Source organism: Morone saxatilis, unplaced genomic scaffold (assembly GCF_004916995.1).
Source record: "Morone saxatilis isolate NCDOM2014 unplaced genomic scaffold, NCSU_SB_2.0 Contig11, whole genome shotgun sequence".
Taxonomy (NCBI): domain Eukaryota; kingdom Metazoa; phylum Chordata; class Actinopteri; family Moronidae; genus Morone; species Morone saxatilis.
In genome coordinates this window covers 24,191,030-24,218,587 of record NW_023339663.1, presented here as the reverse complement: position 1 = coordinate 24,218,587, position 27,558 = coordinate 24,191,030, and the positions used below count along the sequence as shown (strand labels likewise).

Sequence of the window (27,558 nt, the reverse complement as noted above, 5' to 3'; positions counted from 1 at the left end):
TGTAATGTGTCCGCTAAACACTTTGTTGAAATAGGCCAAAAAAATAACAGATGTTGAATTAATACTGATAAAAAACCGTTCATTTAAAATAAGTGACATTTATTTTCCTGCCCTCAATAGGCCCTACGCTGGCCTTTCAGTGTCACAGTGTGTGCCCACTTTGAATACTGATTGTGTTCACTGACTGATTAATAATAGGCTGACTCAGAAGGAAATGGTGATAATAGCCTATTATACTATTAAAGACACACACTGCTCTCTGTTTGTGCACAGGCGGAAACCACGGATACCAAATCTGGTGACAAGAACAACAAGAAGGAGAAGAAGCAGGATAAGGGACAAGGAGGTGGGGGTGTGAAAGAGGTGATTATTAAAGAAGCCATCCTGCTCCCCTTTTCACACTTTATTGTACCAACAGGAACATCACTCATTTCAGCTTAACACACAACAAAGTGTTTCTGCTCTAGTCCCCGCTTTTTACAGATATTTCAGCGTGACAAAAACTCCCTAATTCATGAAGTGTAGACAATTTCTTGACTTTGATTGTCTTTCATGTTTTCCGCTGTAGCTGAAGCCCTTGCCTGGATACATCGCAGAGCGCCTCAGCCTCTATGAGCAGCTGAAGAGGGAGAGTGATGCTCTGCAGGAAAAGAAAGCTGCAGACAGCAAGCCCATTACTGTGGAGCTACCAGACGGACGGAAGGTGGCGGGCAAGGCTTGGCTCACCACACCATACCAGCTGGCTTGTGATATCAGGTGACTACTTGAACAGCTGGCCAGATCCACTAATGTGGAGGCTATAATTTTATTATCAATTAATGGCTGCCAATATTATCCATATATTTTAATTTGTCTGATAAAAGCAGACACCACAGAGGGAGACTAGACACCCACATGTGTTCCAAATCGCAAGAAGCTGCAATTGTTTGATTAAAATGTGTGGCAGCAGCATTATAATTAAGCACTGATGCTCTGAAGAGATGCCGTAGCCTACAAATCTGTTTCTTTGGTACTACAGACCCCAACAGATGTCACATCCTCATGATTTTAGTAGTTTTTTTTATTTTATTTGAAAATGAAAATTGTGATGCAGAAATAATCATTCATAATAATTGTGAATCATATCACAATTGTAATATCTGTCAAAATAAAAAGTCAAAGTCAGCTTCATTGTCGATTCTTCACATGCACCANNTTCTCATTCACCCACGGTGAAACAGATAAAGTGCACAATAACCCTTTTTTTTTTTACCATATCGTGCAGCCCTAGTTCTTTCTTTTCATCATAATGATAGAAATCACTGTTAAATGCAGACTCAGCATCTCTGAGGCAACTATCTTGCACTTGATCTTTCAGCCAGGGCCTGGCTGACAATGCTGTGATTTCTCGGGTGAATGGGGAGCTCTGGGATCTGGACAGACCTCTCGAGCAGGACTGCTCTCTTGAGATCTTGCGCTTTGACAATGAGGATGCTCAGGCTGTGAGTACATTTTTAATACAAATGAATTAATAAAATACATTTTAGCACATGGCTAAAGGCTACTGAAGGAAACCTTTAGGATGTTGTCTTCATTTAGCATTGGCAAATCTTTTAATTTAAACATATTTATTGAAACTTTTCATTTGAATTGTTTTTATCGCGCCCTACCTTAATGTTAGATGTATTAAAAAGGTCTCAGCCACAGTGTCCAAACAACATACTTGCTTTAATTTGACCTTCATCTTGCATCCTAGGTGTATTGGCATTCCAGTGCTCACATCCTGGGGGAAGCAATGGAGTGCTTTTATGGAGGTTGTCTGTGTTACGGACCCCCCATAGAGAATGGTTTCTACTACGATATGTTCCTGGATGGACAAAAGTGAGCAGATATTTTTACTATCAGTGTCTTCTCTGCCAGATTTCCTTACTGAGCTGAGCATGTGTCCTTTTTCCAGGGGAGTTTCCAGCGCTGAGTTTGGGGACCTGGAGACGTTGTGTAAGGCGGTGGTGAAGGAAAAGCAGCCGTTTGAGAGGCTCGAGATCAGCAAGGAGACGCTGTTGAAGATGTTTAAGGTGAGAGGGAGAGAGAGAACATGAGAGGGAGAGAGAGAACATGTGTGGGAGTGTGAATTCACGTTTAAAACTGGAAATATGTATGTATAAGGGATTATTATTATTATTATTATTATTATTTGCACGCATAGAATTTGTCATTTAACACTGTGAAATCTTTAAATTAAGACAAAAAAACCAACCTGCCCAAGGCGTTTGTGTCTTTCAGTACAACAAATTCAAATGCCGCATTCTGAATGAGAAAGTCACCACGCCCACTACTACAGTCTACAGGTAAGAAGGAGAAAAAAATATTAAACTGGATCTTTCTTTTGAAAGATGATGTGTGAGTTCTTTTAGTCCTTTGTCAAACTAACTGTTGTGTTATCTATGAATCCTGATCAGATGTGGGCCCTTGATTGACTTGTGCAGAGGTCCCCATGTCAGACATACAGGCAAGATCAAAGCCATGAAGATCTACAAGGTATGTGGGAAATACACACAGGGTCCTAAATCCACAAGCCCCAAAGCAATTTATGCTGTTCTCAGACAGATTTATTTTTTATTATAACTACTTAAAAAGGAATGAACCCAGAGTCGATTCCTGTTAGTAGCTCCTGATTTTATTAATGATGATGTTTCTAAAAAAGTAAAGTGTGTAAAAAAATGTTTCACTTTTTTCTTCGTCTGTCATCAGAACTCTTCAACCTACTGGGAGGGCCGCTCCGACATGGAGACTCTACAGAGGATCTATGGGATTTCCTTCCCAGACTCAAAGATGCTGAAGGAGTGGGAACGTTTTCAGGAGGAGGCCAAGAACAGAGACCATCGCAAGATTGGCAAAGTGAGTCACTGTAGGCAGTCATGTCCAAGCCCACCCAGCTTGCTGAGGCCTAAAACTGGTGACTGAAACCTAGTACAAAGAGAGTTCGGATTTGTAATTGTATAATGTGATGGCTGACACATCTCCTCTGAGGTTTTTCAAAGAGTTTTTTCCTGTGAGAGGTTTGTGGTTTTATAGATGTGGTCCAGAACCTGGACCAAGAACACAGTCTCCAGGCAGACATCAACTGTAAGGACACATGCAACAATATACAAACAAATGATCTACCCAGTGTAACCCAGTTGGGATTATCAAAAGTGCCTCGGGGCCTGACTAGTATGGCAAAACAACATGGGGAATGAAAACCATGTTGTTCTGCCATAAATCAGCTGTTGCCGCTTTGTACCAGCTGAGGGCACTGTGTTTCTTCATGTTGGCACATTCGGGACAACTGTGAGTCATCTGAGCACCCCAGCTGGTTCCTCAGCATGGGAGACGCAGACGGCAGCACCTCAATCAGCACCGATAACAACACAGTTCCATATTAAACGCGAGAGTCAAGATAATGTTGTTGAAGCCAGTTGGAGGGAGGTGACAAAAGTGGCATGTTGTTTTAAAGATGGTGCTCTGTGGCATGATCCCAAGCCGACCCTTATCGTTTGCTCAGTGCATAATGACAGCACAACATTCTGAAAACCTCTAGATGCAGTCCAGTTTTATCAGCCAATAGCACTGAAGTAAAATAAATATATCCCAGCAGGTACAACAGCAGGGATCCAGCTGTGTCTGTGACATATTGATTGATCAAACATGTTCTAACCTCACCAGTTTTGAAATGTGTATAGAGGAAATAAAAGCACTACAGGTTTCATATAGGAGGTTTAAATAGCCAAACTGAACTAACAGTGAAGCTGAGCATCCTGCTGCCAAAAGTTCATTTTTGCTTTGTTTATTGCAGTGACATATTTTACTCTTAGTATTATACATTTCATGTGTGCTTGCCGCAAATATTACAGTGTTGTGTTTTACGTGTGAGTTTTCTTCATTGTGAATTCCCAGTGCTTGATGGCTCAGGTCTGTCAATTCTTGAACCAGACTTGACTGAGTCTCATCTCATTAGCTCAGGGTTGGCTTTATAACACAGATCAATTCCAAGTCTGTTCGTTTATTTGTTTCAAATGGTCTGTGATCGAGGGTGTTTCTAGAAATAGGTGGATGCCATTGCAGGACATTTCCATTACAAAGGAAAAAAAATTATAAACTCATGCACAAGGAGACAGCTTGCATCAGTGGTGTTCATAATTACAGTTTTCAATTCGAGGTCATTACAGAAATCACAGGACCTGCTGCCACCCTCACACTAATGTATTTCAGATTTAAAGGAGGAAATGAATAAGATATGTCTTCACAGTCTTGGAAGGAAACAGTTTGTCCTGCTTTCCAGCTACCAGGACACAACAACCCAGTCTGTCCATTGAGCTTTTTTCTGCAGCCAGTCGTTGACAGATGGTCTGCCTTGTGATGAGAGGATAACTCCCTGCTGTGTACCGAGGAGTTTCTTGCTCATTGTACCTGCAGATAAAAAGAATATGTGAAGTCATTTAAAAGTCATTCTTTGTCTGTTTCACAGGAACAGGAGCTGTTCTTCTTCCACGATCTGAGCCCCGGGAGTTGTTTCTTCATGCCGCGCGGAGCCTACATCTACAACACACTCACGGAGTTCATCAGGGTAGGAGTGGTGGTCAAATGCCCATCAGCACCTCTTTTTTATTACAGCATATGTGGCAAGTTTGAGTCTGCTTCAGATAGAAAATTCAGTCGTTTGCAGATGTACCACAGAAGCCTTCAGATAATGACCCCCTTCTTGTTTCAGAGGCTCTGTTTTTCTTTTTTAGCTTTTGTTAAATCTTCATGGTTACCTACAATCAATATATTAATATTCATTTGAATATATTATCATAATACAATGGCCAAAATGAACAAGTACAGCTCAAGAGATGTGAAGGAGGATTTCGAGGTCAAGCTCACTTTAATCACCCTTTTCTATTTAATGCTAATGAGGTTTGTTCATTATATATATTTTTCAAATTGTATTATTGCATCAGTTATGTTGACTGTCATTTTAAAATACTTATTTGGGGCTCTACATTGAAAAAGTACTGTCAAGATCATTGAATACCAGTTTAGATTTGAACAAAATCCACAAGCAGAACCAGCCTCTGGTTCATTGATCTAAAAAAAGAAGTACTCCAGAGGTTCTAAAACACAAAACCACTCAAAACCCTGAGTCCATGAGGCACAGGCTGTGCTTAACAGTTATGTATACTGTAGTGATTGCCAGCTCATTGACATGCAGACCGCTAACTGTTAACTTCTGCAAAACATGCAATCACCAAGGAGCTCAAAGATAAGCTGTGAGTGTAACAATGAGCGGAATAGTTTAATTCAGCTCAGTCGGTTCAAATTCTGCTCAGAGCCCAAGAAAAAGTCCTGACTGCTGTAGAAAGTCTGAATTATGGCCTGAGCTTTTCAAAGAGTTTTTCAGTCAAACGCCAAATACATGACAAACCGAACATCATGAAGTCAGTTGCTGATCCAGAACATGTCAAGATTTTCAGATTGTGCTCCCAATGAGTTTGTCAGTAGCACAGCAGTCATCCGACCGATTGGCTTCATGGAATGATCATTTCAAAGTGTTTCACTTATTTTAAAGACACCACTAATGTTTGGGAGGCCACCAAATTTCCACATTTGGTAATGAGGTTAAATGATGACAAATCGGAGCAGAAGTTCTCAGTTAAGAGCAGAAGACAGTCATGTCTAAAGTTGTGCAAACTTTAGATTTCAGAATAACTCGTACTTTTTCGGCAAGTTCAGTGACTGTACAGGAACTTGGCTCTGTGACGTATTTGCGGAGATGTGTTGACATCTTGAAGACTTTCACATCACACACCAACACACCAGTCCAAGCCAATAAGACCTCACATACTTTACAGAAACTGTGCAAGATCATTATCACGTCACTTCAATCTGTTATCGCTGTGTTAAAAAAAAAAAAAGACCCCCGACGAGCGACTAGCTATGCATTCCCTTCTATGCCATCGCTACAACGTTTAACAGTGACAACTGACTGTGCAGCAAACTGTGCACACATTTCTAGACACTGGAGGCTGCCTTATTATGACTGCAATGGACGAGATGGTTCTGTATCTCTCTTCTGCTAAAATTATTTATTCAGGAGAAGCTGACTGAGCATGCATTATGTTTTTAAGCTCCTTCCTGTTTCATATTCACAGTTCCACATATTCACAGTTGAAATGTTTCCAGTAACACCAGTCTTCTACTTTTGGCTGCTGAACAGCTCAACTGGACGAGAAATGTTTTGCTTAAAGAAAACAAATGGATAAATAAAGCCCACAGGATTTGATTTCCATTGCAGTAGCTGGAATTTGATGCCAGAAGTCATGATTCAGCTCGGCTCAATAAAGTACCTGGGCCCTCCCAACTGGCAGATATAGCTTGTTTATGTGGTTTTGTTGTTTTTCTAGGATGAGTACTGGAGAAGAGGCTTTCAGGAAGTGGCCTCCCCCAACATCTACAACAGCAAACTGTGGGAGACATCTGGCCACTGGCAACACTACAGTGAAAACATGTTCTCCTTCCCTGTTGAAGATGACATCTTTGCACTCAAGCCCATGAACTGCCCCGGGCACTGGTAATTGTAGAGTATTTTGTTGTTGAGTTTGTTTCCAAAATGCTGTAAAGCAAAGGGCACATACAGTATGTAAAGTGTGTCAGTCATTTGATTTCCTGCTCTCTGGTTGTCCTGTAGTCTGATGTTCAGCCACAGGCCTCGCTCGTGGAGGGAGCTTCCTCTGAGGCTGGCAGACTTCGGGGTCCTCCACAGAAACGAGCTGTCGGGAACACTAACCGGGCTGACCAGAGTACGGCGTTTCCAGCAGGATGACGCTCACATTTTCTGCACAATGGATCAGGTGACCACAACAGTATTGTTCAGCTGTTGTACACACAGTTTTTAGGTCTTTTGAACATGTGGAAAAACTGTTTTGAAAAACAAGTACCTACTTATTATGAGTCATTTCCAAAATTCTGAATCTTTTCCTTTTTTCTTTTTTCTTTTTTTTTTGTACAGATCGAGTCAGAGATGAAGGGTTGTCTTGACTTCCTCCGCTGTGTTTACGATGTGTTTGGATTCTCCTTCCAGCTTCACCTCTCCACTCGTCCAGAGAAGTATCTGGGCGATATCGCTGTGTGGAACCAGGCTGAGAAGGTAAACTGCATCATGCATCATAGTTACGATTTATGGTGTAAAATGAACTACAGGTAACAGCCCAATTCTGATAAATATTGAGCAGAAGATGTAAACCTAATATATACACCAAGGCTTTGCCACACCTTACATTTTTAGCAAATAAATGCTCATGTTGACACTGAGTTGGCACTGTTGGTGAAAGAGCTGAAACCCTGCTGTGTGATCATACAGTAGTAACACATCTGTGAGTCATTGTGAAGTTCATTGGTTTCTGTAGGAGGTGTGCTGTCAGTAAAACACATTGCTCATTTGTGTGACATGTCATTCATTTTGTCCAGTTGTAAGTTGCATAAAGGCATCACTTTATAGATATATATAGATATTTATATGGATAAAATATAGAAGTGCAGTAGGGAGTGCAAAGTGCAGACTGTACTGTGTATTCTGCACTGAATTGTGTACCGCAGTATGACTTGGCTGGCTTCATAGTAACTGCTTTCCATTGTTTAGATTTAAATTACATGTTAACCTATGCCTCATGTTTGACAGCAACTGGAGAACAGCTTGAATGAGTTTGGGGAACCATGGAAACTCAACCCTGGAGACGGTGCTTTTTATGGACCCAAGGTCAGATAATTTCTCTGTATTTTCTTCCCAAACGCAAAATCAGTTTAATTCCCCGAGATCTGGAAGGCATTGTAATTCTTTGTGTGCTGTTGCAGATTGACATTAAGATAAAAGATGCAATTGGACGTTACCACCAATGTGCAACCATTCAGCTGGACTTCCAGCTGCCTATCCGCTTCAACCTGACCTTTGTGGGGTGAGTCACCTAATCAAAACATTGACACACTGCTCAGTCTGTGTGCTTTACTGCACCAAGGATTTTATTTTAATCCCCTCACGAATGAGATGTCTCAGCTTGTGTGCCGCCGAGTTGTGTGTTTCAGAGATGAAGAGTTGTATGCAAATTTTAACTCATTGAGCAGGTCATCAGCTGATTTATCACCTCACCAGGAACTTCAATTTGTAAACCCAGAATTGGAACACACTGCACAGCCTTTATAACAATAGACAACAGGCAGTTAATAGTATTTACAGCTTGTGCATAAATCCAATCAGTCCAGTATTACATATGGAAAGCGGAAGAGCTGGCTGTGTAGATCAGTAGGATAAGACAAATACGATAAACAAAAATTCAATAATAAATATGGTCGGCCAAAAATAAGTCTACATTCATACTGACACATTTCACAGTAACCCTTATTGTTCTTTCTGATGCAAACAGGAAGGATGGGGATGACAAAGCCAGACCAGTCATCATCCATCGTGCCATCTTGGGCTCAGTGGAGAGGATGATTGCCATTCTCACAGAGAACTATGCAGGGAAATGGTGAGGCGCTTTTTCGTTAATCTTGAGAACTTTAATTAAAAAAATTATTAAATTCCAAAAATGAAAAAGCTAGCCATTACCCAAAGTGCTGATGAGCCCACTGCTGTGATGTTTCAGTAGACACAATTGTAATTCTGTGTTACTGTACAGTTTTAGGGTGGTTATGAGTAACATGCCATCTTGTTGGAATGTCAAACTATGTATTGTATTGTAACGTTTCAACAATACCATAAAGATTATTTTTGTCAAGGGAGGTTGTAATGTTATTATCTTCACACCAGTACAGCACTGTCAAGATTGTTTCATTATAGTCTGTGTGTCCTTCCACAAGGCCTCTGTGGATCTCTCCACGTCAGGTGATGATGGTGCCTGTCAACCCCTCCTGTGAGGACTACGCCAAGAGGGTAAGTCTCCCACTTCCCCATCTTGACCACAATTAAGTACGATCATATGAATAATTATCGGTGGCATTCAGATTTGAGCTGTATATCCAATAAGATTTTCTTTCCCCACTTGTCAGTTGTGTAAGCAGTTTACAGAAGCTGGTTTCATGGCAGATGCTGACCTGGACTCCAGCTGTCTCCTTAACAAGAAAATCCGTAACGCTCAGTTGGCCCAATACAACTTCATTCTTGGTGAGAAGATCTTCCTGCCCCGTGTGCATTTGAAAGCACCGACTGACCACTGTTTCGAGAGCATTTTTTCACACCATTTTTGCTACTCTTAGGGTTGCCTGCAATCACTTCAAAAGCACATTTAATTGGTTGCTTCCACAACATTCAACAAAACAATACTGTCTATTTTAAAGCCTGTATTGTTGTATTGTTAGATTGTAATACTGATTGGGTAATCCACTCATTGTAAGTCATCTATTTTTATTTGCCAGGAGGCAGCACAGTGTAGACAGGGGAAGTATACTAAATATGGTTCCAGTGGCTGTAAATTTAAAGGACCACAACGTACCAAAACTTGAGGCTTAGTTTTACTAAGGCATCAGTGAAGATTAGGCAAGTAAAGCAAGTTAAATGAAAGGAATATACTGATTATTTCACGTTTTAGTGCATTCTCCATGAGTCGTGTATATTGTACTCTGCTTCCAAACATTTTCCAAGACAGTACATGGATTTTCATAATGTGTTTTTTCATCATATCTGATTCAAATGTAGATTTTTTTTTTTTTTTAAAGTGTTAAAAAATCTAAAAGATAAAGGACTGTTTTCAGGACAAAATGGAAAGGAAAGAATAAGTGATTTGAGTATGTGGGCTAAAACCTGCTATGGTCCTTTCTAAATATGGGGTTGTCAGCAGACTCACCATTAGAATAATAATAAGTCTTAATTGAATGAATATAAAGCAAATGGACCTCCAAGCTGGCTAACCACCCACAGTTGTTGAATTCTGAGCACAAAGCAGGGAACGTGTTAGGGTAGCTGTGTGTGTGTGTGGTGTGACTTGGCCCATGTCAAGCTGTTGTCGTCTTGTGTTTTGGCAGTGGTCGGAGAGAAGGAGAAGATGACTAACGGCGTCAATGTGCGCACGAGGGACAACAAAGTCCATGGAGAACTGTCGGTGGCCGAGGTTCTGGCTCGCCTGACCCTGCTCAAACAATCTCGCTGTCGAAACGCAGAGGAGGAGTTCTGATGAAAACCAAGAACTATCCAGACTCTTGCATTTGAATACCTCAACTACAGTCAGATGAGCAGTAAAGGGACAAATGATGGCACATAAAAAGATGGTACAGTGAAAGTGTAGTACGTAGAGCAGAAATCAGACATAGGAACTAATAAACTGATTTTCTGTGGGTAAATGCAATGAAAGGGGGCTGCCCAACTACTTTGAAATGCCCACACGATCATGTGTGAAGGGGTAAAAAAAGGACAAGTGTTTGTATGTGGTGTGAGTATCAAGTTATGTAAAAGTAATTCAAGTCTATCTGAAGGGAAGTTGTTTGATAATTGAAGGAACCGGTGTAATCATTCATAATGAGGATTATGTGTTTGGCACTGATTTTTCACAAAGGTCTGTCTCCATGGGAAACCCCAGAAATAAAATAAATCTACTGAATGTGAGTGATTGTTCTTTTTAATGTCACAAAAGAAGAGATTAATGTTGTTCTTTTACAAGAATTTGGTATGATGATGAACAGCAGAAGGATTAGCTTGTAGAGATGTACAGGCTTTCAGATATTTGTCATGCTTGAATGGTTTACTCATTCCAAAGCAATAACGTGAAACTGAGCAGATACAGATGTTGTTAGCCAGTAGTTCTCACCAATGGAAATGCAACCTTTATCAGTGGAAGTGATTTTATTTACCTACAGAGCAATACAGGGCCACATGATCATAGTGCATGTATTGTCAGATATAACAGTGTCAGACAGTAAAATGTATTTCTCCATTCTTGCTCTTTTCCTCGTAGTGTTACTGTCCTCTACAGAATTCATAGCCTACAAACACCACATTAAATGAGACATTCTGACCAGAAATGAGACCTCATTAAAAAATACACTTGAATGTAAATGTTAACATTTTATAATATATTGATCTAGAGCGCGGTGGGCGTGGAAAGATCAAGACCAGGAAGTCCAGCTGCTTGTCATGGTGCGTTCACACACATAGCAAAGATAGCACACACATAAACACTTTTCCATAAAATATTTTCTTGTAGTCTAGTCGCACTTCTTTAAAACAAGGCTTTTGGTGATGTACTGTATTTTAGTTATTTACTGAATGTTGATGCCACCACCAGATATTATAGATGTGTCATACAGCTTAAAAATACTGAAAGGAGAACATATTTAAAACGGATAGTCACAATAATGCAGTTATAATTCTCAAGGTTACTGCATTACTGGTTGATATTTAATGCAATATCTTTGCTGGGAGTTCTACTACATACTCAAACATGCCACATTGCCAAGTGCTTGATCTAATCTAAGACGTAACGTTACATTAATGGTCAAATGTAACGCAAACGCATCAGAAATGAGTGTCAGCTGAATACTTCTTTATGTAACAATCGAACAACCAGTGCTATATTAGCGAGCACTAGTGCCTCCCAGCAGAGCATCCCTGACTGTCTCTTTTCCCACACGCCCTGAATGCAGCTCTGGTTTGCGCTGCTGCAACAATGGCCACTAGCTGTCACATATGGAGACCGGACCGAGGACGGTGCCTCAAAACCTACGGAATCCTTATCGTTTTGTTCATGGACCTGTTCTTACAGTGTGTTAACGGTATGTTTATGGACCCGGTTACACATTTACACCAGCCTTTGTCCCGTTTATGGCTAACGTAACGTTACATTGGGCTGTCGTACTAACGGGAGCGTCCTCCCACTGAGTTAGCACTGACTGGTTAGCTAACGTTAGCCAGCTGGCTACTTAGCAATGAAAGCAGTGAACGGCGCTGATTGAACAGTTACTGTGGAAAACAACAGGCAACGTTGTACCTTGTGTTTCATTTATAACATGTGAGCGCTAACAGTTCGCTGAATGTCCCTGCTTATTGGCAGCCTCGGTAAAGTGACGCTGGTTACTGTGTTAACTAGTAGCTAGCTTCTCTAGCTACATGATTAATGGCATCGTTAATTAAGTGGATAATATATTTTCTAACTTAGATTATATTTATCTTACTGGCTTGTCCGTCTCCTAACACGCAAATGCCATTACCTAACATAATGTCCACGATCAGCACAACACGTAATGTAACTCGCAGGTTTTATATCCATGGTTGTAGCAGATGGGGAGTTGGATTTGGGTCGTATATGTTTTGTATTGTGTGTTTACTTGCAGGCTACCTGAGCTCTCCTCATGTTGAACCCCCCTACACCAGAGACGCCCAGCATGGACCTGTCATCACCAGCCCAGTAGTCCCTGCTGCAGCCTCAGGTAAACACAGCAGTCAGTAATCAGGTTTACAATTACAATGGCCAAATGTACAGACGGGTCACATATTAAAGGAAACCCCTTCAAATAATGGTCAGAGGGATATTACAGTAGGGTTGCAGAGCATACACCTCTCATTACAAAGATGAATGCACATGTGTAGTGAGAGTTCAGAGATGTGGAACATGGTTCAGGTCCACTTCTCCCCTTAGAGGGAAGGGTCACTGCTAATCAATACAAAGTTATTCTGAGTGATCACCTTTATCCTATGATGACACATTTCTCCCCTGATGGGCGTGGTCTCTTCCAGGGTGACTGCTCTCATCCTCAGGGCACTAGGGGTCACTGAATGGTTTGATGAGTATGAAAATGATGTGAGTCATATGCTATGGCCTTCACAGTCACCACATCTCAACCCAATTTAAGACCTATGGGAGATTTAGGACTGACACTTGACCACCGTCATCCAAAACACCAAATGAGGGAATATCTTTGGGAAGTAGTGTCCAGAGACTTATGGAGGAAATGCCAAAGTGTTGATGCTGTTCTTGATGCACGTGGTGGCCCGACACCTTACTAAGACGCTTGATGTTGGTTTTGTCTTTAATTTGACACCTGTCTGTACATCAAAGGGACCCACTCTGCATATCTATACAGACACTCGCATTGTGTTCTCTGGAATTTCATTCACTAGAAAATTCACAACAAGACTGCAGAAACAATGGCTAGTTTGGGATTCATCAACTTTCAAATGCATTTTCTATGTTTTACATTTCAACTTAAAATATGTAATTTTTCTTTCATACTCTTTATCACATCAAAGACAATATTGCTCTTGTGTTGTCTAGATTTTGAAGAGGTAATAACTTTTCAACAGAACAACAGCAATTCTCCATTGCTGGCCAGCAGGCAGCCTTAATGGAGCAATCAGGAGTGAATGGCCTTGCTCAACGACTCTTTGATGGCTTTTTTGTTGAGGGCAGAGTGTTAGTCATTTACCTCCCACAGCCTTATTTTCCCAATTTGGCAAGAGATTCAAAAGGGATGTTGTCACGAGCCCATTGCCACACTCATGAATGATTCCAGACATAAAGTCATAAAACGAACATTAAATTGCAGCATTAAATTGATTATTCTAACTAGAAATGTAGGAACTTGTGTAACTTTGTGTTTGTTGTTTTGCAGTGTCTCCTGCAGATGAAGATAGCCACGCTTCCAAGTGTCCTAGTGGGGGTTTGTGTAGTCGCCTGCCAGCTGATTGCATTCACTGCAATTATCAACACAACTGCACCTACAGGAAACCAGCTTCCTTCATTTGTAAACCCAAAAAAGGGGTTCACTGTATAGTGAGTAGCAGTTCATATTGTTTATGCTGCATGCAGGTGGAGTAAGAGTGGGCGATTTACAGAAGTCTGTACCTTGTTCAGCTCATTTATTAAAAGGGAAATGTAACGTAGCACATTCTGTTTTGTACTTGTACAAACTGGAATTCATCTCAACGTGTCTTGACAAAAGTCCCCACAACAAATAGTTGCTTGTGGTGATAGAAATAGTGATTTTAAGCAACTACTGTGGAGCTTTTTTCATTAATCGCTGATGAGTGCTGTTTGTTTGTGTTTGTAGGGAGAGTCGGGACAGCAGCAAACCAACTTCTCTCTCTCCATCACCTGTCAGTTCTGCTGGCAGCTGGACCCGTCGCAGTACCGGTGCTCAAACTCTACCAACTGTATGACAGTGTCCTGCCCACGCAAGCGCTACAACGCCACCTGTGACGTGTTAGATCATGTACATTGTTTAGGTATGATACAGGCTCTACTGTAAAACCTGCTTGGTTTCTTTACTGGCAGTGGGGTAACTGTGTCTCAGTCAGGCAGTGTGAACATAGTTGTTTTGGCAGTGGAGTTTAACAGATTTTGTCATCCAGTTTTCTAGGACTAAAAATGAGACTTGTTAACCATTGTCGGTTGCCCTCAAGTTTTCTATGCAGGTTTAGGCAGTCTGTTGGGTAATATTTAATGTGATAATTAACAGTTTTTCTAGAGGAAATGCACAATATAGTAATATATTATAATATATATAGTAATATAGAGAACAATATAGTAAAAAAAACTGTTGTTCTCTGCTGATACATATTCGAATGCATAATGAATTTGAAGAATCACTAACATTATTAATGTGCTATCTAAACATAACACTGTAGAGTAATCTGTTGATTAAGTTGACATGGTTGAGATATCGTGGCCCTTGATCTCATCAGGTACAAAAAAACCACAAAAGATAAACAGATGTTCTGTTTCAGTAAATGTTTTCTATACATGTTGTACATTTGAGTCTTCAGTCAGGGTAGCTTGTTTTTCTGAAATGTTATTGTGGTTTTAATCTTGGTCATTTGTTTGGGAAATGTTTTGATTTTTGATTTGAGGACCACTGTCTGTGTCCACTAAATGTCTTTTTTCTTCTGTAGGTAAAAGACGATTTCAGAAACGTCTATTTTGTAACTGGACTGGTGGATACAAATGGTCTACAGCATTAGCACTCAGGTAAACCTGCCACTAGTGTCTCAAGAGCTATGACCAGCTTAGATGCTGGAAACAATATACAGCACTCTTTTTGAATCAGAATGTGTTCTCTTAATAGCATCTTTTACCTTCATCTGTGTTTTCTCTCCTGTCTTTCCGTAGCATTACGCTTGGTGGTTTTGGGGCAGATCGGTTTTATCTGGGCCAGTGGAGAGAGGGTCTGGGCAAACTGTTCAGCTTTGGAGGCCTGGGCATTTGGACTTTGATAGATGTTCTTCTGATTGGGGTCGGTTATGTGGGACCTGCGGACGGTTCGCTCTACATCTGAAGCAAAGCTCTGGAGACATGGCTCGGATGGTTTGTGCCCTCTTCACACCGCTTCACTCTCTGAGACTGAAGATCTGAGATGCTGCGTTCTTAGCACGTTTGCCTGCCCAAGCTCGCTGTGCAACACGTACTCATCCCATCTGCTAACAGGCAGGAAGTGTTTTCCGCATTACACCAACGATGACTCTACCCACACAACCATCAGATCAATCCCAATCATTCTGCGTCCGTCTCCTGTTGAGATTCTGCAGATGGAGCTGTGCAGGGCGATGAGGAGCCAGTAATTGTGTCTAGCTGGTTGGTTTGACTTTACTGGTGGTTAGGCTTTGTTCATGCTGATACATAGATAGGTTTGGTTTCCTGTGGAGCAGTGCTTTCACAGACATCCTGTCACCTTGGAGCCATGTGTTGCGCCTCCCTTATAGCAAGGTAAACGAATCAATGGGGGTCAAATGGTAACCATGGCTACAGAGCTTTTTATGGTGACACCAGACACAACAGACAAGATGAAAGGTAACATTAATGTCCTGAAAAAAAGCATGAATATGCAGAAGGGAATATGTTCAGGTGTTCTTATTTGCTGCAGATAGCTGCTCTTGTGGATGTTTTCAACGGTTTTTACTTTATTTTTTACCTACATTGAGCCAACAGTGCAGGCCACAACTGTAAGAACATTGCCCTAAAGGCGAGAGAAATGATACCATTGCTTTTCAAAAGCTTAAATCAAAAAAATCAAGTGTTGGAAAATGAAAGTTCACTGATAAAGTTTGTATGTTGTAAAAATAGATACATAAGAGCTACTGTATGTTCAAACAGCAACTGGAACTGGTAGAAAACCAGAAAGAAGTGCACTCACTCACTCACTGCAGCATGTGGTCTGATACTTGGGAAACGCACAGATAAATATCTCTTTAACAGTGTATATTTGTACATGATTGCAACGCTTGACATGTGGTGCAAACTGCAGTTACTTGTGGTTTCTTGTGTTGGAGATACATTCAACTGGTATTTTTCCTCAAACTCATTCGTCACATTGCAGTTGTCTGTATGCTAACACTGTTAAGATCTTTGCTTGTGACTGTGTGGCACACCTCTCACTACATGTAAATATGGTTTATGGTTTCTGTTTTCAGTGTTGGGTCATTTTAATCTGTTGGAACACTGTAAATTACATTTTTTTTATGTAAATAAAATAGTGAAATATCATTTGGTTTATCTAATTGTACTGGCAGCACCAACAGATATACCAGAACATTGGCTATCTGTTTTTATTGTACGTTTCATGGGGACACACTGCTCCAGTGCACTATTTGGTCAGGTTTTGCAGTGAGAGCGGTGGATTTACAAGGTATGAGAAAGGGTGACAAGCTATCAGTTGAAGAGACACAATTTTGGCTACCATTTCTGTGTTGAGTAACCACATCCTGAAAGCTAAAATATTTCAAATATTCATTTCTAAAATTCAGAAGAGCAGAAATTGAATGACTAATGTTGCCTTTCTTGTGATAAGTTGCAGCATTTTTCCATTCATCCTGGATAAAACCCTGCTTTTCTGAAGCTCAATGGATACCTTACAAAGAGGTCAGAGGTCAGCATCTCCTCAATAGAGAGAACGTGTGCAGGACAGGTGCTTTGTTTCAAGAGGTCACAAGCTCCTGCTTGCAGCCTCTGACAGGAATTCAGAGCTCTGTTATTAGTTGAGGTCATTTTCACAGATGTCTGTGCTTTTTCTCACATTGAAGACAGTGAGTGGTGCCAGAAGCCTGTGTTACCCACAAACGTGTGACAGAAGGACGGGGTCAGGAGGGGAAAAGTCGAAGAGGAACACTAACTAAACTAGCACTATTTAAGGGCAGACAGTGAGTGAATTATACAGTTATTTCAGTAAATCAGTAAATTACAACAGCATTATTTAATTCAACAATTCATGTAGGTATAACTGTGTTCATGTTACATAATGTGAGGGGGGGGGGAAGAAATCACGGGGGAAAAATCATTTCCTTTCTAGTAAGTTCTTATTTTTGTATCGACTTTTCCAGTTGGCTGCTTTGCCGAGACTGTAACTCCACCCTACTTCCAGTTCCTCAAATGTGACGCTGCCCACTCACTACAGCACCCTCCCACAGACTGATGCAAGTGTTTGTCATATACTCTGAGCTGAGGTGGAGACTTGAAATGCTAGACGACGTAAATTATTTTTTCCCCACCTTTTGGAAACCTGCAATTTAAATATTGACAGAAAGCTTTGTAGTCCACAGGATACTCCCTATGATTGTTGCTACTGACTGCCACAGCATAACCTCAGTGTGTCTGAATCATACTGTGTTATTATGTGTTAGGTTGCATTGCCTGTCTATTACCTGTCAGTGGGTTTAACATTTCATGCATGCTCAATGGATGTGTTTGTATATACATCTGTGTATATGCATGTAAATGTGAGTAAACTCATTTATGGTACATGCATGATAAATAATATAATGATGGTAGAAAACTTTAGTATAACACAAAGCTGGAAGACTTTAACATGTAATCTGATCACCACATCTTACTTATTATCTCTGGCAAAAATCAAGTCTAGAGTAAATAGCTAAATTACTGCACTAAATAACATTTGCAACATTTTATTCATACATGAATGGCTACTGCCCAATTACAAATAATGGCTAGCGTGTTATTTACTTATGCTATTATCTCTCTTTATGATATTCTCATTTGCTGTGAGTATGAAACCATCCTTGACGATAATTATATAGAACGTCGTCCTATGAGAATAATAGTTTCCTTTTGAGGTACTTATCCCAAACACATTTTGCAATGAACAGTCTTTAGGAGTTGAGCCAACATATTGTCTGTCAAAGACAGACGGTATCACGACTTCCTAATTTTGAATTGCTAATCATGCAAAGAGAACAAAAGTTTATTCATCCGTCTGTTACGCAATCCCACTTAGTCCCATCGCAGCTCTGAATTTTGGAGCATTGGTTCTGACCCTCTGTATCCAACACTGCCTGACAGATTGTGTCCTCTCATTATGCTCACTCCTACAGGAGATATCATATCTAGCAACAAAAAGCGCATAAACAGACATGCTGTAACCACATGAATTCAAAAGTCTAGCCACTAAGTATCCAACTGTGTGCTCCTTTCTCTCACACTTGGACGGTTGCTAAGGAGCAATTTAAAAACCACCTGAGGACATGACAGAAATTACAGTGCCCATAAAAAGTATTCACCACCCTTGGACCTTTTCATTTTGTTTTGTAACACAACATTGAATCATAATGGACTAATTAATTTTTTTTGACACTAATCAACCAAGAGGATCATTTCATGACAGTGGAAAAGTGGAAACAAAGCTCTACAATATGATCTAAATTCAAAATACATAATAAACAAAAAAGGATTAATTGTGAAAGAGCACTTTGCTATGAAATTTTAAATCAGGCTTTAGTGCTGGTGGGCGGGGGGGGCTTTTGTTGTCGTTAATTAATAGTGACAGCTGAAGAGTGAGTGAAGAGGAAAGGGGGAGAGAGAGGGGGGATGAAACGCAGCAAAGGGCCACAGGTCGGAGTCGAACCCATGGCTGCTGCAGCAAGGACTCAACATTTGTACATGGGGCACCAGCTCTACCGGGTGAGCTTTCAGGATGTTTAATGACAATGATAAAGTTTGCGACAAAGCTATTGAAAAGTGACAATTTGTGGAAAGATACTACAAAGACTGACTATCCCTCAAAAGCCGGTCCTAAATGTAAGTGTAATAAGAGCATTGGTGAGCAGCCATCAAGAGGTCTATGAACACTGAAAGAGCCACAGGGTTGCCTGGCTGTGCAAGTGCTGTAACTGGCTCACATTAGGGTGACACAAAAAGTAAGATGGTCTTCAAAAACTAAGCTTTTTGTCCATCATACACCCTAAAGCCCATCTTTGATGATTGAAGAAAGAAATCACAGGAAAATGTGCTGCAGTCTGAAAGAGAACTCTGGGAGTTGATGTATTTTCCAGCAAGTCAACAACCCCATACAAAGCCAAAACTAGACTGGAATGTACCTTATTCAGAATAACAAGGATGCAGTCCAATTCAAAACCTAAACCTCAAACCAATCACGAATCTGTGGCGAGTCTCGAAAATTGCTGTTCACTTGCAATCTGTGCAATTTGACAGAGCTGGGACGATGGATGAATGGGGATGTCCAAATGTGTAAATGCCACACAGACCAGACAAAAAGGCACAAAGCTGTCACTGCTGACTGAAAGATGTCTACATTTTGACTGTAGGAGGTGAATACTTATACATTTGAATTCAAATTGGATCATTTGTACATTACTGTTGAGCTGTGTCAAAAAAGCCAGATTACATCCACTTCATCCAACATTATAAAACTAAAATTTGAAGAATTCAAAGGGGTGCCATTTCTTGGCATTGCACATACCAAGACACAGGCAATGTGAATAAATTACTTGTGCAAATGGTCTGCTCCACCGGTTTGTCAATTTTATCTTCCTCATGGAGGGTTGATATGGCTTATAATCCATCAACTCTCTTCCCATCTGTGCAATCCATTTCAAAAACACACCAGAGTGCCAATTCTGCTTTCCAAGTCTGAAAAGCTTCTACAGTCTTGGCACGGCAACGATATCTTGCTTAAATCTCGCTTACATATTGAAATTAGAAAAAACAGGATTGGATCATGGTTGGTTCGAATACCTCAAAATGTGTCACAAACAAAAGAGAAACTCAGGCCAATTGCAATTTTAGTGATTTATTTGTACAATAGGAATCGCACTGTACAAATACCCCAGCTCAGATGTAAGAGCATTTATCCTTCCTGACCTGATCCCTCAAACCTCACTGTGCGCTTAGACTGATGGAAACAGATATGCCAAGAAAAAAAAAAAATATATAAAGCTAAAAAAAATAAATAAAGCAGCTACCTGCCGAACAAATTAACACTTACAGGGCTAGAAGACTCCCAACTAAGTGCCAAAGAAAATACTGAAATTAAAAAAGGCAAAATAAAAACTAAAAAATATCATGTCCCAGTTTAGCTGTCCAACCTTTATGGCAGTGGAGAGATTATGGCCTCAGTTTAAATAGCATGTAAAAATGGAACTCACAGTAGACAAATACAGAAAAGGCATATGGTGATATCTCTATCAAGTCCATGTGCCTATGCCACGTACACATTTATACACCAACTACAGACAATGTTGTGAGCTTTTACACACAAGACAGAGGACACTTTTCAATAAGAAAAAAATAAAAGAAAGTGGAACTCCCTCTCCAACCCGCCCAATGTAGAACAAGTTTAGACAGCAATGGAGGTGACATGGTCCATTTCAAAGGAATATCAATTTACATTCACTCAAATTTCCATTAGTAAATCACTAATGTTACCATGGTAACTCAAAACATCGTATAAAAATATAAACAAAGACTGAAAACTGATGCACTCAACAAAAATATATCTACACAGTCTCAAATGTGGGGTGGGGGCTGAGTGACATGGCCAAGAACTGCTCAAATTTCCAATCTATCTTTATTCCTGGGGGATAAGGAATGCATAAGGATGCTCCACATATCAAGTCTGAGTGGCAGCAGTCTTTCCCCGCTCACTAATAGTGACACAGTGAAAGCCCCGGGTTCCATCGGGACCCCGCGGCAGCCTCATCACGCCCGGCGGCAGGCCATCGGCATTCTGGATCTTTCTGCCCATCATCGGGCTGCCGACCGGACTGCTCTCCTGAGACGCCACCTGCTTGCGCCGCTGAACCCATGGGCTCCCTGAAGGGGTGAGGCTACTGTCTGAGGAGTAGTCTGCCCAGCGACGCCCAGCCTCAGGACTCAGTCTGCCCTCGCTGGCTAAGGGAGACTTATGGGAATGGGGAGACTTGCGCTGAGAACAAGGGCTGGCACGGGGGCTAGACCAGGGACTGTTACGCGGGGACATACCAGGACTCAGGTGATTGTTCTGGAAGCCTGCAGTGGTGGGGCTGAGCTTATTGCAGGACTGGGACTTTCTGGCCAGCCTAGGGGACGTAGGGTTGCTCTCAGTGTCTGAGGAGCTGCAGGCCGAGTCGTCCCCGTGATACTGAAGCTCTCGTACTCTACTGTTGAGCGAGCGACTTTTGCGCATGCCTCCCTCCTCACGCGGCCTTTCTTTGGGTACCTTCTTCTTGGGCGGCTTGGTGCCAATCAGGACTACTTTCAACCCCAATGAACTGGCCCCTCCATCCTCGCTCCCCACAGCTTCATTTGCTTTAACAGCAGCCTCCACCTCCTCAAACTCCACAATGGCACATTCCTCGGTGCCTAGCTGAGTGTAGCGGCCGCTCAGCCTCTTCAGGTCAGCCGGCAGGTCCTTCCCAGGTTTCAGGACTCTGACAGAGGCGATGGCGCCGTATGTTCCGAACGCTTTCAGCAACAGCTTCATCAGCTGCTCCTGCTGAGTGGCTCCTCCCTCGCTGCCTCCATTATCTTTAGTGAGAGCAGCCAGCTCTGGCCACCTCTGCATATCACTTAACAGCAGCATGCGGCTGGGCAACGACTCGCTGGCAAAGACTGGGACTGCAGATTTACGCCGCACCTTGCGCCCCTCATCGTTCAGCTCAAGTATCTTTGAGTGTCTCAGAGCATAAGCAGTCGTTCTCCAGTCGCGAGTCAAGTGTTTCACCTGCAAAGAGACAATGCTTGTGTTACATGGGTGGGATGTGAAGTGTTTTAAGAGGGCCATCTCATAACCATTAGGATCTCTGCAACAGCTTCTCTTTGAGAGTTATGAAGCTTCAGTTAAAATAACTGGTTAAACAATAACTAACGTCTGTCAGCAGGATCAATAAGTAATGTGTACTGCCTTCCTTTCAGTCATACTTCCTGGATCAATATCTCTACTGTTGGCATTATAACCGATTCAGCACAGCCAAACATCCTGACTATTCATCACTGTAGAATTTGCTCATGTTTGAAATGCGTCACCTCGGTGTTATCAAGCTCATATTTGAATGCTTGTTTGTATTAAAAAGGAGCGTGTGTGTGTGTTGTGAGTTACATTACTTGTGGCATAAACAGATTAAAAAAAACAAACAACCCAAAAAATCTGCATGCCTGAGCCTAAAGAAGCACAAGCTGCTGTGAATCAGTGTGAGAATCTCATTGCATCTCCAACAGTGTTATGTTGACAGTAGAAACAGCCAGTCATTGCTATTCAATCCTCAATTTCTCAGCCTCAACGACATTGGGAATAAATAATGGCTCAGAGTTGATCCTTGTTCCCATTTCAAAACTGGCTTGCCTTAACTTGATTTGTACATTCTGGTCAGTGTTCAAATATAATTCATGTAGATTGTAGCTGGATGATTTATTCACATTTTCAGCGCAGGAATATCAAAATATTAAAACATTAAAAGCACACAATGAATCATCACTAGTGGAGGACTAATACTACTACCCTATTTCCAGACCTTAACCCAAGTGCTTTGCAACTGTGGTTACCTTTTTGAATGAAGTGAGCAACTTGACGCTGACAAACCCGAGTTTGTTGCGTCTGACATGTTTGAGCAGGAAGGCGTCATGCTCCAGGTTCTCATCAGACAGGTAGTACTCGATCTGAGTGACCAACTTCTGGATGAGCTCTGGATCCGGGGGCTGCCAGCTCTCCTCCTCCAGCTCCCCTCCGCTGGTCCCGGCACCGCTATGTGTGGGAAGACAACATGCATCATGGTCAGCAGAGACTCACCACTGAAACAGCAGAGTGCTTCATATCTTAAACTGCCAAAATTACAACTGTTACACATTTCACTTTCATTAATACAATAAGGCAGAGGCTTACAAGTTATTGGCAGGGATATGTCGTCATCCTGCCATTTCCCTCTGCAATTTTTCCCTTCCAAGGAAAAACAAGCTGTGTCTCCAGCCATTGTCACTATACCTCTGTGCCAGACCTCGACACCAGTGTCCCACTAATCCTGAAACTGCCAAGACCTCTCCATCTGAAGGGCGCGGAGTCACAGGCTCTACCTCCTACACAGAATATGGTGGCTCACCACATCCACTTCACACAGTTTACAGAAACTGGTACCAACACTGCATAACTGAGCTTTTTGGGCACTAGTTGATCTCAGTCAGACACCCGGCTGGCTGAGGCTGTGGAGCAGCACAGTCAGGTAGCCTTGCGGATTAGAGTGAGGGTCTGAATGAAATTTTGTGGATGAGTCATCACCTCCTCCAGCCTCCTCCCCTCCTTCCCTCCCTCACACACCCTCAGTCAACAGCTTTCCAGCCGGCTGGCTGACCGCACAGCTGGCACGAGCCCACCGCTTCCCCAGGTCTTCAGATAAAGACGACCTCGGCTGAGCTTTTAGAAGAGAATACGGTCACTGTCAGCACACACAGAGAGAGGGAGTTTAAATGTGTGGATTTAAGAAAATGCAGTGGATTTTAGGGATAGTGAAACATTATTTCAAACGGGCTGTGGTGAAGTTCACTTTCAACTCACTATTAAGTAGTGCACTGCAAGTCTCTGAAGGAATGTTGCAAAGATATAAAAAGGTGAAAACCGCCACATGTACAGACACATACACAATCTGCCCTTATCAGCTCAAAGCATGCTTCTTATCAGATGTCTAGTGATCTTAAATATAGCCTGCATCCTGCGTGTAAAAAGCGTGCCACAAAGCGCCGGCCTGCACATGTGTTAAAGACACCCCTAATGCCACAGAGGAGAGCCATCAGGGTGTGACCTGACAAGCAAACTGAAACGCTTGGTACGGACAGAACGATTTATTTTCCCCTTTGGCCTTTCTGTCACTGACTCACTCTTTGCGCACGTAGGGAACTTATAGGCCAGAGGATAAAAATAGCAGACCATGACGCAGGGGAATTAGATTAAAGTGAAGGTGCCATCCTTTATCTTTCTTTCCCTCTCTCCCTCTCTCAGGTGTCTGGTTGTACAGCACTGGTGCTGCCTACAGGTGGTCAAACACTTCCTCGCCATCCCACCCAGGAGATAATAATAATCCCTCAAGTGTGTCTGTCTGGGAGGATTTACACTGCCAACTGTGAGCGTCCATTGTCCTCCTCGCTCACTGATGTCGGTTACTGCCTTTTGTCGATACACCTGTCGGGATTACAGTTATATATATATACACACACAGTATATAATTGTACAGTATCTTTGAACACAGCTGGCATTCTTTCAGTGAAACAAAACAATCCAACAGTACCCACGCTGCTGCTCATGTGCTGGCAGTTCACCCACTGAAGTAACGAGCCAATACGTTACCAAATCCGACGCAGAAATAGACTAATGGGGGTTACAATAACCTTGACAGCTACATTCACCCTCCAGTCCAACCTTACTGAACCCAGGACCCCTACCGTGGAGTGTGTGCTCACATTCATTCAGCAAAAAAACATTTCAGAAAATAAAAGTCTGCCAATGCCAGGAATATCAGAGGATGATGTAACTGGCTTATATTCAAAGTTTACAAACCCTGTTGTTACCACCATTAACCCAAAGTATCCAATAACTCAAACCTTGATTTGTCATGTCTTCCGAATTCGTCCTCACTACAGCTGCCTCCAAGGAAGTCAATATTATTGGATGACACTTCCTCTGGCTCCTCGTCCTCCGCCGCTTGAATGGCCACTGTTATCGTCACCGTCCCCATCTCCTGCGTGACCTGATCCACGGTGATTACCTCATCGATGCCCCGCTCCGCTGACGCATCCGAGGCGCACTCCGCCGGGTTCGGACTGGGGATCCCCACGGACCCACTCATGTTCCTCGAATCAGCCAAGGTGCCTCCACCCGCTCCCCTGCCTCCCTCGGTCGTAGCAGCAGCAGCAGCGCCTCCCTGGAAGCTTTTAATCGCGCTCGACTCGAAGGCACAGACAGGATACGGGGTGCGTAAAGCTGCTCGACGTTTCTTCGGGCACCAGTGATGGCGGAGAAGGACCCAGGGGGCTCCGAAGACGCGCTCCACGGCTCGCCAGAGACCCCCGATCCAGATCCGACCCGACGGAGGGCCCTGAGGAGCAACGGGGCTTGTAGCAGCCGGCGAGACGCAGCCTGGACCTGGTGAGACCGACGGGCTGGAGCCTCGTTGGGCTTCTACTGCTGCTGCTGCTGCTGCTACTGCTACTGCTGCTACTTCCTCATATGTAAGAGGCTTTCTGCTTTTGAAACGAGCTCTGGGATTGGGCCGCGGCAGCGTCTCTTCGCAGTCATTCCCAGCCCACAAGCAAAAGCTGACACAAAGCCAAGAGGGAGGCAAGAGGAAGGAGAGGCAGCGCATGAAGGCGTTCACCAAGGCGTGCATATTTCTCGGTCTCTTTTCACACAGAGTGAGTTGTCTTTTTCTGCGAAGACCCGAAAGTCCGGTTTACATGGCTCTAAGTAGGGGAGCAAATTCACGTGTTCCTCTCTAATTAGGAAACTGCCGTGCCAAGGACGACCCCTTCCCTAACCCTGCTAATTGGATAATATGCTTTCAGCGGCTGGTTGCACGCGTGAGGCAAGTGGGAGTGCATGTGCCTGAGGGAAGATGGAAACGTATAAATAAATAGTAGACTGTTAGATTCGTGGAGGGTCAAATCTGAAATCGAAAACCATAAAGCCATTGGTAGGGTATCGAAACTACGCTCCAAATGTCCAAATTCCCCGCACATGCACAAAAAACGTTTTCTTCAAATTTGTATTTATTTCACATTTTATACATTCATTAAACTCTTCTATCGTATTTTCTGTCCAGTTATTCTCTCTACATGATTCCACATGTTTTAAAGCCTCCTCCACACTACTGTACAAAAATATTAATTTATAAAACTAAAATTTAAGAATATTTAGTCCAATAAAAATCAAAATTGTCCATTTAAAACTCACATGTGTGTAACTGCAATATGTAAAGTCACCCTAAAGTCAGTAAAACTCAAAATTCCCACAAACAATACTGAGGACATGACCTTAGTGTCCTTAATGGTAGCTGCAGCCTTGCTCTCGGCCTATGGGACCAGTTAAACCTCACTGAACTGAAGTTTAAGTAGACTGATTATTATTTTGTCTAAGAGATCCACTGGGACCTTTCAAAAGGAGGCGTTCAATTCCAGAATCATTTATGTTGATTTGTAGCACAAGAACATATGTAGGTGTAAAGCTAAGCATTATTATTACAGTCATCTGAGCATTTCACTGCAGGCTACACCTCAGGACCATTTTCGTCGGTTGTTGTTGGCCTCCATCCTAATAGCCCTGTAAATCACCCACACCAATGTTGTTGGCTCTTGCCTGCCCTGCATGAAATATCTTTACTCCTCCCCACTGGCAAGCCATGCTCACAGCTGGTGGGCAGTCTGACTCATTCTCTGCACCACATGCCATACAGCACTCCAGTTTGTGTACAATGCAACATGGGGGGGAGAGAGAGACAATGAGTGAGTGAGTGAGAGAGAGGGGAGGTGGTGAGGTGGGGGGGGTAAGTAAGAGATTGGCAACAAACAATTTGAGGCATTTAGTTTCTTATGGAGGATTCATTTTCTCAGATCAAATGGAAGCGTCTGCCAGCAGGGTCATTTCAACTGTTCCCATTGTAAATAAACCTGTTTCAAGAATTATGCAGAAGCACGCCTCATGCCTTAATTCTGTCTTATTTAATTGATTTCACAACAATTTCTAGGAAGTTCTTGAACCAAGAGAATGAAGATGAAAATGTTGAAGTGAAACTGTGAGACAAATTGCCTCAGAAGTGACGTCAGGATGGCGCTGTAAGCACCTGTTAGTTGTGTTGCTTGCCACTTCCTCTTTTAAGACTTGGTTGTCCCACGTTTATTGCCTTCTTCATTCCTCTTTAAACCATCTCTCCACAAAGTGTACAAAAAAACATGCATATTGAAAGATTTGTCTATTATTTTGTCCACCCTTATTTTGATGTCACTAAGGGTGGATATGTAAGTATGTTCTGAATTATATTTTATATATATATATTCAGTATAAGGACTATAATATAATACAATACAGTTCAACAGCATCTAAAACTACAGCCTCCAACATGTCTTCTCTGGGTATTCTCTTCTAATTCACACCATAACACAGCATGTTCCTTTTGCCCACTTTTGGCACCTACTGCACGACCAGCCCTCTCCTAAGGATTCTTCTTTAGAGGACCTTTTCTTTTCCTTCCTGTTTTCCATTTCTCTTATCCCTTAAATTCTTTCTAGGAGTTTTTCTTAAGGCACAAGTAGGGCTTGGGCTGCAGGTGTGGACCCTTAAAGGTCCAGTGTGTAACATTTAAGAGGCTTTATTGGCAGA

The 27,558-nt window shown here is 42.2% G+C and overlaps 3 protein-coding genes across 3 annotated transcripts in view; 2 read left to right on the top strand and 1 right to left on the bottom strand.

Moving 5' to 3' along the window:
* The window catches only part of tars3 (threonyl-tRNA synthetase 3), an 11,728-nt gene extending 1,139 nt beyond the window's left edge, over positions 1-10,589 (top strand). Inside the window, exons 2-19 of the mRNA XM_035682416.1 lie at positions 274-363; positions 569-756; positions 1,358-1,481; positions 1,736-1,860; positions 1,937-2,054; positions 2,263-2,327; positions 2,439-2,517; positions 2,731-2,877; positions 4,487-4,585; positions 6,405-6,571; positions 6,689-6,851; positions 7,010-7,147; positions 7,679-7,756; positions 7,852-7,952; positions 8,418-8,522; positions 8,854-8,926; positions 9,043-9,157; positions 10,015-10,589. Coding sequence (XP_035538309.1) covers positions 274-363; positions 569-756; positions 1,358-1,481; positions 1,736-1,860; positions 1,937-2,054; positions 2,263-2,327; positions 2,439-2,517; positions 2,731-2,877; positions 4,487-4,585; positions 6,405-6,571; positions 6,689-6,851; positions 7,010-7,147; positions 7,679-7,756; positions 7,852-7,952; positions 8,418-8,522; positions 8,854-8,926; positions 9,043-9,157; positions 10,015-10,163 — 2,124 coding nt within the window. The 3' untranslated portion in view covers positions 10,164-10,589. The remainder of the gene's footprint in view (positions 1-273; positions 364-568; positions 757-1,357; positions 1,482-1,735; positions 1,861-1,936; positions 2,055-2,262; positions 2,328-2,438; positions 2,518-2,730; positions 2,878-4,486; positions 4,586-6,404; positions 6,572-6,688; positions 6,852-7,009; positions 7,148-7,678; positions 7,757-7,851; positions 7,953-8,417; positions 8,523-8,853; positions 8,927-9,042; positions 9,158-10,014) is intronic.
* Positions 10,590-11,605: 1,016 nt separating this feature from the next.
* tm2d3 (TM2 domain containing 3) lies at positions 11,606-16,460 on the top strand. The gene is made up of 6 exons (XM_035652371.1): positions 11,606-11,757; positions 12,316-12,411; positions 13,594-13,754; positions 14,032-14,206; positions 14,873-14,948; positions 15,090-16,460. Exons 1-6 carry the CDS (start codon positions 11,652-11,654, stop codon positions 15,253-15,255), a joined length of 780 nt encoding a protein of 259 aa, XP_035508264.1. The 5' UTR covers positions 11,606-11,651; the 3' UTR covers positions 15,256-16,460.
* Positions 16,461-20,000: 3,540 nt separating this feature from the next.
* On the bottom strand, positions 20,001-25,704 carry larp6a (La ribonucleoprotein 6, translational regulator a). Its single transcript, XM_035652490.1, has 3 exons — positions 24,789-25,704; positions 22,746-22,944; positions 20,001-21,927 (listed from the first exon to the last, which is right to left on the bottom strand). The coding sequence occupies exons 1-3, from the start codon at positions 25,571-25,573 to the stop codon at positions 20,836-20,838; spliced, it is 2,076 nt and encodes a 691-aa protein (XP_035508383.1). The 5' UTR covers positions 25,574-25,704; the 3' UTR covers positions 20,001-20,835.
* Between the last annotated feature and the right edge of the window lie 1,854 nt (positions 25,705-27,558).

Bases quoted from the DNA above. Each gene is read 5' to 3' on its own strand.
- tm2d3 (XM_035652371.1), top strand. From the start codon at position 11,652: ATGGCCACTAGCTGTCACATATGGAGACCGGACCGAGGACGGTGCCTC. The intron at 12,412-13,593 runs GTAAACACAGCA...GTTGTTTTGCAG, and splicing joins AGTCCCTGCTGCAGCCTCAG to TGTCTCCTGCAGATGAAGAT. The intron at 14,207-14,872 runs GTATGATACAGG...TTTCTTCTGTAG, and splicing joins AGATCATGTACATTGTTTAG to GTAAAAGACGATTTCAGAAA.
- larp6a (XM_035652490.1), bottom strand. From the start codon at position 25,573: ATGCACGCCTTGGTGAACGCCTTCATGCGCTGCCTCTCCTTCCTCTTG. The intron at 22,945-24,788 runs GTTTGAGTTATT...TCCCACACATAG, and splicing joins GGAAGACATGACAAATCAAG to CGGTGCCGGGACCAGCGGAG. The intron at 21,928-22,745 runs GTAACCACAGTT...GTCTCTTTGCAG, and splicing joins TGCTCACTTCATTCAAAAAG to GTGAAACACTTGACTCGCGA.